Source organism: Belonocnema kinseyi, chromosome 1, assembly GCF_010883055.1.
Source record: "Belonocnema kinseyi isolate 2016_QV_RU_SX_M_011 chromosome 1, B_treatae_v1, whole genome shotgun sequence".
NCBI lineage: Eukaryota > Metazoa > Arthropoda > Insecta > Hymenoptera > Cynipidae > Belonocnema > Belonocnema kinseyi.
Window position 1 is genome coordinate 155,730,790 of NC_046657.1, and position 13,272 is coordinate 155,744,061.

General features: G+C 31.5%; 1 protein-coding gene across 2 annotated transcripts in view; it reads right to left on the minus strand.

Moving 5' to 3' along the window:
• LOC117175307 (protein monoglycylase TTLL8-like) overlaps window positions 1–13,272 on the minus strand; it is a 66,471-nt gene that overhangs the window by 36,876 nt on the left and 16,323 nt on the right. For both annotated transcript variants that reach the window (XM_033365021.1, XM_033365017.1), the window contains exons 3-5: window positions 12,371–12,482; window positions 6,150–6,361; window positions 20–421 (exon numbers count right to left, since the gene is read on the minus strand). In XM_033365021.1, coding sequence (XP_033220912.1) covers window positions 20–421; window positions 6,150–6,361; window positions 12,371–12,482 — 726 coding nt within the window. The remainder of the gene's footprint in view (window positions 1–19; window positions 422–6,149; window positions 6,362–12,370; window positions 12,483–13,272) is intronic.

Sequence of the window (13,272 nt, forward strand, 5' to 3'; positions counted from 1 at the left end):
TCCTGAGCAAGATCCGCACCTGGAGTCTAGATGGAGTACTTCTGCAATCAGGAATCTCATTCTCTTTATGAAGTACTCTGTTGTGATCGTCACAGAAGCGGTTCCATTCCTCTTCTGAGACCTCTGGATCCGGCTGATCGATACTCTCGTGTTTCGCGTCAGCTACACACTCTTCGCAACGTCTCAGAGCAAACTCCACTTGACCAATGTCCACCGGAAATGTATCCCGATCCTTGTCAACAGCCCCATCCCGAGCACTCTCGACGAGCCATTTCAGGAGTCCCGCAGCGGCTGTTAGTCGAAAATCTTTTATGAAGGCGGACAGCTCTCTTGTCAGGTTGTAGCTGCGTGGACAGTTGACATCTGCTACGTCCAGCTCATAGAGCCAGTGGGATTCTTGCAATAAGTTTGCCATTCCAAGCTAGAAGGAAATTATTCAATTTTTTTTTATTTCTTATTTTGAATCCTTGATTCTTGAGTCTCTTGAAATCAATCAGTGAGATCTTGCTGATTTACAGTGAAATTTCACTGATTAAAACAGCCGGAAAACAGTGGGAAAAAAATTATTTTTGAGTTTCAAAATAATGTATATTCCACAAATGAGCCACCGGGTGCAAGAACCAGCTCGAGACTCGAAAATGCGTTAAAATATTATGCGAGCGGCTCAAAAAAATTTCAAAATCAGTTTTTTGAAAATGCAGAATTGTAGAAAATAAAGAAATAAAACTTTTTAATTAGGTTTTAAAACTTAAATCTTCATAACTCGGCTAAATATTATTGAAATGAGTTTATATTTATGAGACTTATTCAAAATACTACAGTGATGCTTAAGAATTAATAAGAAAGTTAAAAATCGCTTATTGTTTAATAATATTTAATTGCAAAATAAGGTAATTCGATAATTGTGTTTTATTGGTTTCACCGGTAAAAGGTATCTAGGTAACTTCGAGTTTCAATCAATATAAGATTTTCAAAAAAAAAACTTCATTTAAAATTTTTGAACAAATCACTTACTGAAAGTTGTTTAAAATTCGAAATTACCTCGATACTACTGCCGGCATAACCAAGAAAACGCAATTATAGACTTATCTCATTTTGCAATTAAATATTATCAATCAATATCCGATTTGTAACTTGTCCATATATTCTTAGGCATCGCTATAGTATTTTAAATAATTGCTATATATATATGAACTAATTTCAATAATAAATCGCTGAGTTAGAATAATTTAATTTTTAAAACTTAATTAAATCAAAGAGAAAATTTTACTCGATATTTCGCTTTTTTATTGCAAATAAACGTTTGACGAAAAAAATCAAATAGGAAAAAGTTTCCCTTTCGTCTTCTCTGCAGTTGCCCATTTTCTGAAATTTTATTTTTTGATTTTGAACATTTCATTTTTCGTAAGATGCTTGGACAATTCTTTTACGCATGTTCGAGCGTTGTGCTGGTTCTTGCACCCAGTGAGGCGGCTCAAAGATTGACCCATTTGCACCAAAAAAAATTTGCTAGCTGCGCGGGAAAATTTTTATCACCCGGTGCGTGCGCGGCTCGTAATCTTGAGTGCGCTTATAGCACGCGACTCTTAGAATTTATGCAGAAGACAATTCTCAATGCAAAATTGAAAATAAAATTTGTAATTTAAGTTAAAACTAGGAATTTTTGAAAAAATTTTAAATTATGAATTGGAATATGGAATTTTACAATAAAAATTAGAATTCTTACAATTGGTTAGAATGGTGAATTTTCGAAAAAATTTTCAATTCTGGATTTGAACAGGGAATCTATTGAAATGTATTGAAATTTTTCGGATATAGACAGAGAATTTCTAATTTTTCACCAATTTTGAGCTAAAAATAAAATTTGAACTTGCTTAAAATGGTATAATTTTCAACATTTTTAAATTACTTGATTGATTCTTCAATTTAGAGCATTGCAAATGATAACGTTGATTTATATTTTTGAAACTGCTTCTGAATTATTGAACTCTACAATTTATAAAGGTTGAAAAATTTTAATTTGGAAGTTTCATCGCATTTAATATAAAATTTTGCGTCACTGATGTATTCAGTAACACTATTTTAGTTAAATTAGGTACAGGTTCACCCAGTAAAAATCGGAAAATCACTGGTTCACCAGTGACGATTCAAAATACTGTTTCAACCAGTGACAAATTTACTAGTTCAGTTTAAGAGAGAATAATAAAATCTAAATTTCTTGAATTATTGTAATTCATTGAATTCTCGGAATTGCCTAAATTATCAGAATTCAATTAATATGATCGTTTTTTTTTTAATGGAAAGACGGTTTTTATTATAATAGTCTGAACCAAAATGGTCAACGGTTTTATTTGTAAAAAATACTTTCTTTCTACCTCCACTGGGATTCGAACCTCGGTTTACCGATTGCTAGTCCGGTGCTTCAAGCCTGTACATTAACTCAATTTTTGTAATTTTCTTAATATCGTAATTTTTCAAATTTTATAAATTTATCTGAATGTCTTTAAATATTTTGCATTATTTTTTAGCTCTTGGAATGTAAGGCATTCTACAACAAAGCAGTTGCAGAAGGCGAAGAAATCAAAGAAATCCCAATTTAAAAAATTTTTTGAATCACTTAGAATCTATAAATTCTTGAAATTCGCTGATATCCTAAGACTCTCTGAATTCATAAAACTCTCTGAATTACTATAATTTTCTAATTTCCTTAAATTCACTGAATCCCTTAAATTCTTTGAATTCCCGAAATGCGTCGAATTCTCTGAACACGGTAAATTATTTGAATACCTTCAATTATTCAAACACATTGAATTTCAGGAATTCCTTAAATTCTCTTCATCACTTCAATTCTCTGCATTTCTTGAATTCTCTAAATAATTTGAATTTTCCGAATTACTGAAATTCTCTATTAATCCTGAAATTCTCTGAAATAATAGGACTCTTTAAACTATTCTTCACTGAACTCCTTCAGTTGTCTAAAATCCTTGAATTCTCTCTTTTTCTGTAGGTTCTCTTTATTCTTAAAATTATCACAGTTCTCTGATTTATCTAAATTCATATAAATCCCCTGAAACCTTCTAAATTTTTGTTTTCATTCTGCAGAATCTTCCGAATTTCCTGAATTCTTTGAATTTTTTCTGGATTCATTAGAATTCAGTGAATTAAAAGAATTCGAATAAGTGTGAAAATTCCACAAATTCAAAGTATTTAGGAAATTCCACGCACTCAGAGAATTCTAAAGAGTTCAAAATAACGCAAAACATTTCAAAAATTAATATATTTTTCAAATCTTCAGGTCAATTTCAGAAATTAAAGGGGTTTTGAAGATTTCAGGGGATTCAGATCAATTTATATAAGTAGGGAATTCAGATAATTTAGTAAATTTCAAGAATTTAAGGAATTCAGAGAATTCCAGGAATTCAAGGAACTAAAAGAATTCAAAAAATTAAAGAATTCAGAGAATTGGGAGAATTTGCAAATTCAGAAAACTTACAAAAAAATTCAACGATTTTAGATCATTCGAGGAGTTCGGAGAACTCGAGGAATTTAAAGAGTACGGATATTTCGAGGAATACAGAGAATATTAAAAATTCAGAGAATTTAATTAGCTTAAAATTTATACAGAGCTTAATTTCATTAAAATTTAAGGTATCTAGATTAATTTTGGTATTCTGAGTATTTGAAGTAAACTGCGAATTTGCATAATAAAGAAAATTCAAGTAATTCAAGTAATTCAAATAATTTAGATAATTCAGATAACTTAGAGCATTCAGGTAGTTTATAGAATTCAATTAACTCAGACAAGTCAAAGATTTAAAAAAATCATGGATATCAGACAATTCAAGGCATGAAATTCAGTGAATTCAAGTGATTTATAATAGAATTCAAGTAATTCTGAGAATTTGAGGAATTCAGATAATTTAAGTAATCTAGAGAATTTAAGGTATTTAGAACATTCGAGGCATTCTGAGGATTTGCCTGGACTATAAATTTAAATAATTTAGAGAAATCAATTAATACAGGACATTCAAGTAATTCAGAGAATTCATGTAATTAAGAGAATTCAAGTTATTCAGAGAATTCCAGGCATTGGGAGAGAAAGCTATTCAGAGAATTCCAAAAATTCTAAGAATTCGAAGACTTCAAAGAATTCAAGTTATTCCGTGAATTAAGGGAATTTAAAAACCTTAATAATTTATTGAAATAAACATATTGAAGTAAATCCCAAGAATTGATAGAAGTTTAATAATTTAGAAAATTTTAAAGAAGAATAGAAATATAGTAATTTAGATAATTTCAAGGATTCAAAGAATCTGAGAATTTGAGAGAATTTCGGGAATTTTAGAGATTTCAAGGAATTTCGAGAATTTAAAGAATTCTGAGAGTTCAGTGGATTTAGCGAAAGAAAGGAATTTAAGAAAATCAAGGTATTCGGAGCATTAAAACACTGTGAAGAATTTAATGAATTCATAGAAATGCAATAATTTAGAGAATTTAAAACCCCTAGGGAATTATAGTAATTCAGATAGTTTCGAGAATTCAGGGAGTCTTAGGATTTCAGAAAATTCCAGGAACTTTAGAGAATTGAAGTTATTCAGAGAATCCAAGGTACCCAGTGGATTCAAGGAATTTTGATAAACAAAGGCATTTAGAGAATTGTTTGTATTCAAAAAATTCAAGGCATTCCAAAAATTCAAAAAATGTTGAGAATTAAAGGGATTCAGTTAATTTTAAGAATTTAGAAAATTACTAGAATTCAATTAAATTTAAATATTCACTGATTTTGAGGCATTTAGATAGATCTAAGTATTGGAAGAATTAAAACATTGTAAATAATTCAAAGAATCCATAGAAGTTTAATAAGTTAGAGGATTTAAGAAAAACTAAGGAAATTATAGTTATTCAGGTAATTTTAACAGTTTAAAAGTTCTTAGGATTTCAAAGTAATTCAGGGATTTAAGAGAATTTTAGAAATTGTTAATAATTTAAATATTTTAAAGAATTTGGAAAATTCAACTTAATTAGAAAAATTAAAGGAATTTGAGAAGTTTAGATAATTAATGGAATTCGGAGAAATTCACAAGATTTTCAGCAGGGTAAAAGGTTTCGGGAAAATTCAGAAGATTTAAAAAGAATTCCAAGCAACTCAAAGAAATATCAAAGAAGAGTTAATGTTTCGAAACTCGAAATAATTGAAAAGCATTCTTGAATTTCTCTAAATTTTAAACATGTTCTATATTTCTGGAATTCTCTGAATTGCTTCAATTCTTCAAAATTTCTGGAATTTTTTGAATTGCTTTGAATTCAAGGAATTTCTCTAAATTTTGACTAATTATTTTTATTATTTTTAACTCATTGTAACATTAAAATAATGCTAAAAATTTAGGGAATTGAGAAGTATTCTAGAAGTTAAGATAATCTAGAGACTTAATGGAAATTTAATTAATTCAGAGAATTCAGAGAGATTCGGAATATTCTGAGGAATTTTCAGGATTTAAAATAATTTAAAAGAGTACAACGACAAGAATTAAAAATAATGCATAAAATTCAAAGAAATTAAATTTAAATTGAAAATAGTTTAAAGGAATTCAAGTAATTTAAGGAGAATTGAAAATAGTGTACTAAACTAGAGAATATTAATCACAAACTTTGTCTGGTTGCCGCGTATAATCTATAGTAAAAAACGAATGGCCTATCCAAAGATGTATCTCAAAGTTAGCTTTATAAGTAGCGTGAAATGAGATAATTTCAGACATGTTGGTTAAATTGTGTCACGTTGGTTAAATTCGGACATGTTGGATAAATTCGGATACGTTAGGTAAATTCGTAAATGTTGGGCGAATTCGGAAATGTTGGGTTAATTCAGTCATGTTGGTTAAATTCAGACATGTTGGGTAAATTCAAACATGTTGGGTAAATTCAGTCATGTAGGGTAAATTCAGACATGTTGGGTAAATTCAGACACGTTGGGTAAATTCAGATATGTTGGGTGAGTTTGGACATGATGGGCAAATCGGACTATTTAAACTATTAATTTTTAAATGCTAGAAATTACCTCACACCTCCGAAATTACCCCGTTTGACGGTGCACTCCTAGAGAAGTTATTTTACGAAGAATGTTCAAATTTCAGTAATTTTTAAAAGTTCACCTTGGAAGTGTAAGCAGCAGGTTTTTGGTATCTGTTTAAGACTGTGTTACTTTTCAAATTACAATCCCAATCAACAAAGTCGTTTCGACAATCCCAAATCAAGTCTGGAGCCTTGTGTCGTAGCATGGTAAACATCAAAGCCCTTTCATTCAGCATCCCATCAGATAGTCGAATGTCTCCTAGAGATTTTGCTTCTAGATAGGTCACACTTCCTTGAAATAAAAAATAAAAGGATAGTGTCAAAAGGGGTAATTTGGGACATTTGGGGTAATTTCGGACATTCCGAGATTGTATTTAAATTGAATAAGGACGTTTTAACCACAACCTAAACATAAAAAATGGAGTCTTATTAAGAACTCCTTAGATAATTCAAACTATCAATTTCTGAATATCCGAATTTACCCCACATGTCCGAAATTACCCCGTTTGACTGTGCATGCTACTTGAGTATTGCACGTTTTGGCTTTTCCCAAAAAAACCTAATTTTTTAAATCAAGAACCCCTAAACTCATTCTATTTGATAAGAACTACTTATTTTTTTATGTTTTTTTTTCTTTAAAAAGTTTAAATAATGGTTTTAGGACTTTGAAATACGCCAAAAATAAGTCAACTTTTTGCTAAGCGTTAATTTCTGCAAAAATAATAAAAGTTTTTCTGGAAGTATAACTGGTGCTACACCGGAACCTCGATTTTAGTTAATTGTTTTTTTTTCGTTCCTTAAACTGATATCCTTTTCATCAACTGAGTTTCATAAATCAACGTTACAGTGTATTGCAGAATTTCACGCCTATGAAGGATAGTTTTTCACGATCAGGGGGAGTTTTTTTACGAAGGAAAACAATTGAGTTAAGCTACGAAGCTACTCGGTTACTCCAATTGGTAATCCATCGTAATCCACTCTAATCCTGGGTAATCCAAAATGGTTATTTTCAATCCAAAATAATTTGACGGAATTCATGTAATTCTAGTAATCCCCTAATAATTTAGATTACTTTCCATATAATTCAGAGTAATCTAACTGCAGACTAGGTAATCCTCTTGAAATTCGATGTAATCCACTTGTAATCCAAATGACTCTAAGTAATGTAAGAAATCTTTTTTGAAATAATTTGATCAGGTAATCCAAATAGTTTTCAACTCTGCTGTTTGAGTATGCTGTTATTTTTTCATAAACAATAATTTTTTTAACTGCAAGTTTAACTTAACTATTTCTCGTTAAAAATTTATCTTTCTTGTTAGAAAATTTCTCTTTTTTGGTCGAGAATGCAACTAATTTAGCTGAAAATAATTTTTTTGTTCATTTGAAAATTTAATTAGTGTATATTGTTGAAAGTTCGTTTTTATTTTATTTGACAATTCTTTTTTTAAGTTTAAAAAAAATGTTGTTCAATTTTTTGTTAAAAATCAGTTTTTTTCTTTAACTTTAAATGTAATTATTTTATGTGTGATAAAAATTTATCTATCGTAGTTAAAAATTTATGCACTTAATTGAAATATTGTTTTATTTTTAATATAAAATTAAGGTTCTTGCTTAAAACTTCATCTTTTTGTTTGCAAACTGATCTAATTAGTTGAAAACTCAATGGCTTGGTAGAAAATTCATGTATTGTGTTGAAAATTCTTTTTTTTAGTATAAAATTAATCATCTTGATTCAAATTTTTTTTGCAATAATCAATTGAACTGTTTTGATAAAAAATTTAAATATTTGATTAAAATTTTTTTTTTAAATAATTTTTTAAATGAAAGTTTAAATATTTCATTTTGGATTGAACATTTAACCTTCTTGTGTAAAACGTAATGGAAAAGTATTATTAGTTTATTCTTAACTAATAATTTAACTGTTTCCTTTTTAGTTAAAAATTAATCCTTTTTTTTTAATTTTAAAATGTAAATACTTAGTTTAAAGTTAAACTGAATTGTTAACATGCATTTTATTGATTGAATATTTTTGATTTTATTTGAAAGTATTTATCCGGAAAACTTAACAATTGTATTGCAAATTTAACTTTTTTGCTAAAAATCAATATTTTCGAGCTAGAAATTGATATTTTAAACAAAAAATTGAATTATACCATCTTTGATTGTACATTTACCTTTTCGAGTGAAAAAATCAATTATTTAGTTGAAAATTTATGTATATTACTAATAATTATTATCAAATATTATTAAAGATGAACCACTTTGTCAGAAATTAATTTTTTAAGCGACGGTTCAACAATGTCGTTAAAATTTTAAACTTTTTGGTTAAAGAAGTATCTATTTTGTTAACAAATTGGTTTTTTTTCTGAAAATTAATTTTTAAGTGAAAGTTTAGCTATTATTTCAGTTTAAGGTTCATCATTGTAGTTTAAAGTTTTTTTTTTTATTTTATAAATAAACTACTTGATGGCCCATTGTTCTTATTTTCGAGTACAAATTTTATTTTTAAAATAAAACTGTAACTGTTCTATTTTTGTTTAAAAACTTCACTTTTTTAGTTGAAAAATTAAACTATTTAGCTGAAAATTAATGATTTTTATTGAAAATTCAATTTGTTGGTTGAAATTTCATGTATTTGTTAAACATTTGTATGTTCTGTAGGAAATTAATCTTCTCGGTTTAAAATCCATGTTTTGCATTAAAATTCAACCATTTTCTTTGAAGTGATCACTTTTGGTAAAAGTTTTCGTGAATCGGAACTAGGTGAATTAATCCACCATAATTTTCTGTCGTACAGAGTAATCCCATTTAGTCAGGAGCAATATGAGGTAATCCAGAGTAATTTTGTATAAGGAGGTACTCCAAGGTAATCAGGGTTAATCAAAAGTAATCATATGCAATCGAAAGTAATCTGAGTCATTCCAGAGTGATTTTGTTTATAGATGTAATTGAGGATAATTAAGTTTAATTCAAAGAAATCCACCTTCGCTGGACCTCATTTTTAGAAGGTGTTTCTCCCTGGATTTTTGATCTTATTAGATCGAGTTGGTAAATAGTTTTAATAATGTTGTGGCGATTCAGGCCACCGGTCCACGCCTTAAACTTGTTTCTTTTATAAATAAATACGCATTTATTTTTTCATCAAAAACAACACGTATGTTATGGATTTTCTTCCCTACACACTCTAGATGTCAGTACTTCCTATTCCCACACTTTCACCTTCTCTTCCCCTTCCTTTCCTAACTCGTCATGAGTACCCTGAGTTCCTTAAGTTCCCTGCGTTCGATGAGTACGATGAGTTAATTAAGTTTTTGGAGTTCTCTGCGGTCTCTCAATATTATGAGTTGTCTGAGGTTCTTAAGTTTCCTAAATTCCATAATTTCATTGAGTTTCCTTAGTTCAGTGAGGCCTTTGAGCTCGGTAAGTTTGTCAGGTTCGCTGAGTTCACTAAGTCCCCTGAAATATCTGAGTTAACTGAGTTCTCTAAATTCCCTGAGTAATTCTCTGAGGTCGTGCAGTTTACTGAGTTCCCTAAGGTCTAGAAATCCCTAAAATCCCTGAGTTCCATGAGTTAACCGATATTTTAAAATTCCCTGAGTTAGTTTCTTAATTTTCCTAAGCTCCCCGAATTTCGTAAATTTCTTGAGGTACCTGAGTTCGGCGAGGTCCCTGAGTTTTATGAATTTGCTGAGGATCCTAAGTTTTCTAAATTACTCAAGTTCGTTGAGTTTCCTGAGTTCCTTGAGGTTCCCGAGTTAAGTGAGTTAACTAGATTACCTGAGTACTCTGAAGTCCCTAAGTTTTTTAAGGTCTCTGAGGTCCCTAAGTTTCCTGAAATATATAAGTTAGTTGAGTTTACTGCGTTCCTTGAAGTCCCTTAGTTCGATGAAATAGCCGAGTTCGCTGAGTTCACTGAGTCCCCTAAAATATCTGAGTTACATGAGTTCTCTGAATACCCTGAATTCTCTGAATTTGATGAGGCAATTAAGTTTCATGAGTTCTAAAACTCTCTCAGTACCCTGAGTTCAATAAGTTTGCTGAAATTCGCTTATTTTTCTACTATTTATAGGTTCCCTGAGATCCCTTAATTCGTTAAGTTTCGTGAGCTGCCTAAGTTTGTTAACTTGACTCATTTCTCTAAGTCTCTAAATTCTCTAAGTTCCCTGAGTTAATTAAGTTTTCTAAGTTCACGAAGTTTCCTGAGTGGGTTGAGGACCCTGAATTTCTTCAGTTCCCTGAGTCCCCCGAGCCGGTTGAATTCTCAGAATTCAGTTAGTTTTATACGTTTCCTAAGATTCCTGACTTCTCGGAATTCTCTGAATATCGTGAGTTTTATAATTTTTCCTGAGTTTGCTGAGGTCTCCAAGTTCCCTGAATTCCTTGAGTTCCCTGAATTATCTGAACTGAGTTCTCTGAAACCTATGAGTAAACTTAATTCGCTGAGACCTAGAGGTCGCTGAAATCCCCGAGTTCGCTGAGTTTTCTGAATTTCTCAATTCCCTGAGTTTTTTCGATCCTCTTATGTTTATGCATTTCATAAGTTGCCGGAGTTCGCTAGCGTCCTTGAATTTCTAAGTTCATTAAAGTCCGCGAGTTCCGAGTTCCCTGAATTTCCTCAGTTTTCTGATTTCTTTGAGGTCCCCGAGTTTTATGAGTTCATTGAGTTCCCTGAGTTTCCTTAGTTCACTAAGTTCCCCAAGTTCGCTCCGATCCCTAAGTTTCCTAAGTGCCTAAGTTCTTTTAGGACTCTGAGTTTTCTGACATTGCTAAGTTCACTGAGTTCTCTAAGTTTTTGGGTTCCCTATGTTCCTTGAGTTTCTTGAGGTTCATGAGTTCGGTGAGTTCGTTAATTTCGCTGAGTTCACTGACTCCCCTGAATTCCCCGAGTTTTCTGAATTCTCTGAATTCCATAAGTTCGCTTAGTTCTCTAAATTCGATAAGTTAATTATGTTCCCCGAGGTGTAGAGGTCTCTGATTTCCCTGAGTTTGCTAAGTTACCTGAATTCGCTCAGTTTTCTACGTTTCCTAAGTTCCCTGAGATCCCTGAATTTCCGGAGGTCCCTGAGTTTCCCGAGTTCCCACAATTCTCTGGGATCATTCACTTGTATGAGTTAGAACGGTCCCTAGGTTCCTTAAGTTTCCTAAGTTCCCTACGTTTCCTAAGTTCCCTGAGTTTTTTGGGGACCCTGAGTCGTATGACTTTACTGAGTTCGCTGAGTTTTCTAAGTTCCTGGTTCCCCTAAGTTTCTTGAGTTACTTGAGCTCAATGTGTTCAGTGAGTTCGCTAGCTTCGCTGAGTTCATTGAGTCCCTAGAGTTCTCTCAGTTTCCTGAATGATTTGAATTCCGAGTTCTCGGAGTTCGATGAGTTAACTAAGTTCCCCGAGGTGTGGAGGCCTCTGGTTTCCCTGAATTCTCGGAATTTAGTAATTTCCCCTACTACATTGTTGTCCATGATTTCCTTAAGTTTCCTGAGTGCTCTGAATTCACTTAGTTCGCTGAGATCTTTGAATTCGCTTAGTTTTCTGCGTTTTCTAAGTTCCCTGAGTTCTCTGAATTCGCTTGGTTTCCTGAGTTTCCTAAGGTTTCCGAGTTCCCTAAATTTCCTGAAGTTCCTGAGTTTCCTGGGTTCTCTGGGAACCCTCGCTCTTATGAGTTAGAGCGGTCCCTACGTTCCCTGAGTTCCCTGAGTTTTTTGAATTCTCTGAATTCCCTAAGTTTGCTGAACTCTTTGAGTTTGATGAGTTTGATGAGTTAACTGAGATCCCCAATGTGTAGATGTCTCTAATTTTCTTGAGATCGCTGAGTTTGCTAATTTCTCTTACTACCTTGAGGTCCCTGAGTTTCCTAAGTTTCCTGAAGTTCCTGACATTACTTATTTCCCTACGCTTCCTAAGTTATGTGAGTTCCCTGAGGTCCCTGAATTTTCTAAATTGCCGGAGTTACTCAAATTCCATGAGTTTTCTGAGGTGCCTGAGTTATATTAGTTCCCTGTGTTTTCTAAGGTCCCTACGTTTTTTGAATCCCTTGAATTCCTTGACTACGACGTATGGGTCCTAAAAAATGTATTTTTTAGGACACCCTATTGTACATTCTTAAGCTAAAATCAATTAAGATTCCATCCTTTAAACTTTTGAAGGAAAACTCTCAACTATATATGTTATTCTCTCAGGTAGGATATCGGACTCAATTGAAAGAAAATATCAGAGGTCGAAGTAACAGCCTCTTTGGTATGCATCGCTTGGCGTTGGTCCAAGGATAAGAAGTCCAATCGAGAAAATATTTCAAGCGCAATATCTAACCATATGGAAGCGATCTTGTTTGGGTGCTTTCGTACTTCTGGACCCAGCCCCTGTCTTCTAAAGCTTTCTTAAGTTTTGGCAACTCTCCTCGAATTAGAAACACCTTGTGCTTCTGCAGAAAAAAATTAAAGCAAATTATTATAATACTTATATGGTGTAGGGTAATCGATACAATAATTGACCACTTTTACAAGATAAACAATTTGTGAAAATTACTAGGGGCGTCCATATATAGTGTCACGCTATTTTCAGTTATTGTTGAGTCGAACCTGACTTCTCAGGAAAACAAAAAAATTAATAAAAAAATATTTGTCTAAAAATCATAAACCATTCAGTTCATTAAAAAAATGAAGTCTTAAAAAACATGGAATTGCATATATTCAAACGAATAAGACTAATTTGAATAAAACAATTAAATACTACCTCCCCTTCCAAATTGTGACGCAGTTTATAAATAAATTTTTATTCTGTTATAGATGGGCGCTTGTTAAATTTAAAAATGTTTGTGTGTTTTGATTTTTTATCACGATTTTGGTGAATTTTTTATTTAAAAACAAAATATGCTTTTTTTAAACTTTCCGAAGTACCATTCTTTCCTAAGATTTTCAAAATTATCAAACAAGGTCTTATACCTCTGCTAAGACTATTTATAAGGAATTTCCAGTTTGTAGGAACAATTAGAAAAATTATTATTAAATAACGAAAAAATTAATAAAGAAAAGTTATTTTTTGAAACTGGCACTGCTTCGCTAATTGTTCAGAAACTATTTTTTTAGAAAGTCGTCTTTTTGGTCCAAAATTAATCTGCTTATTTGGGAGTTAAACTATTTGTTCAAAATTCATTTTTAGTGAAACGTAATATGCTTGGTTAAAAATGTGACTTGTTTGAAGAAAATTTATTT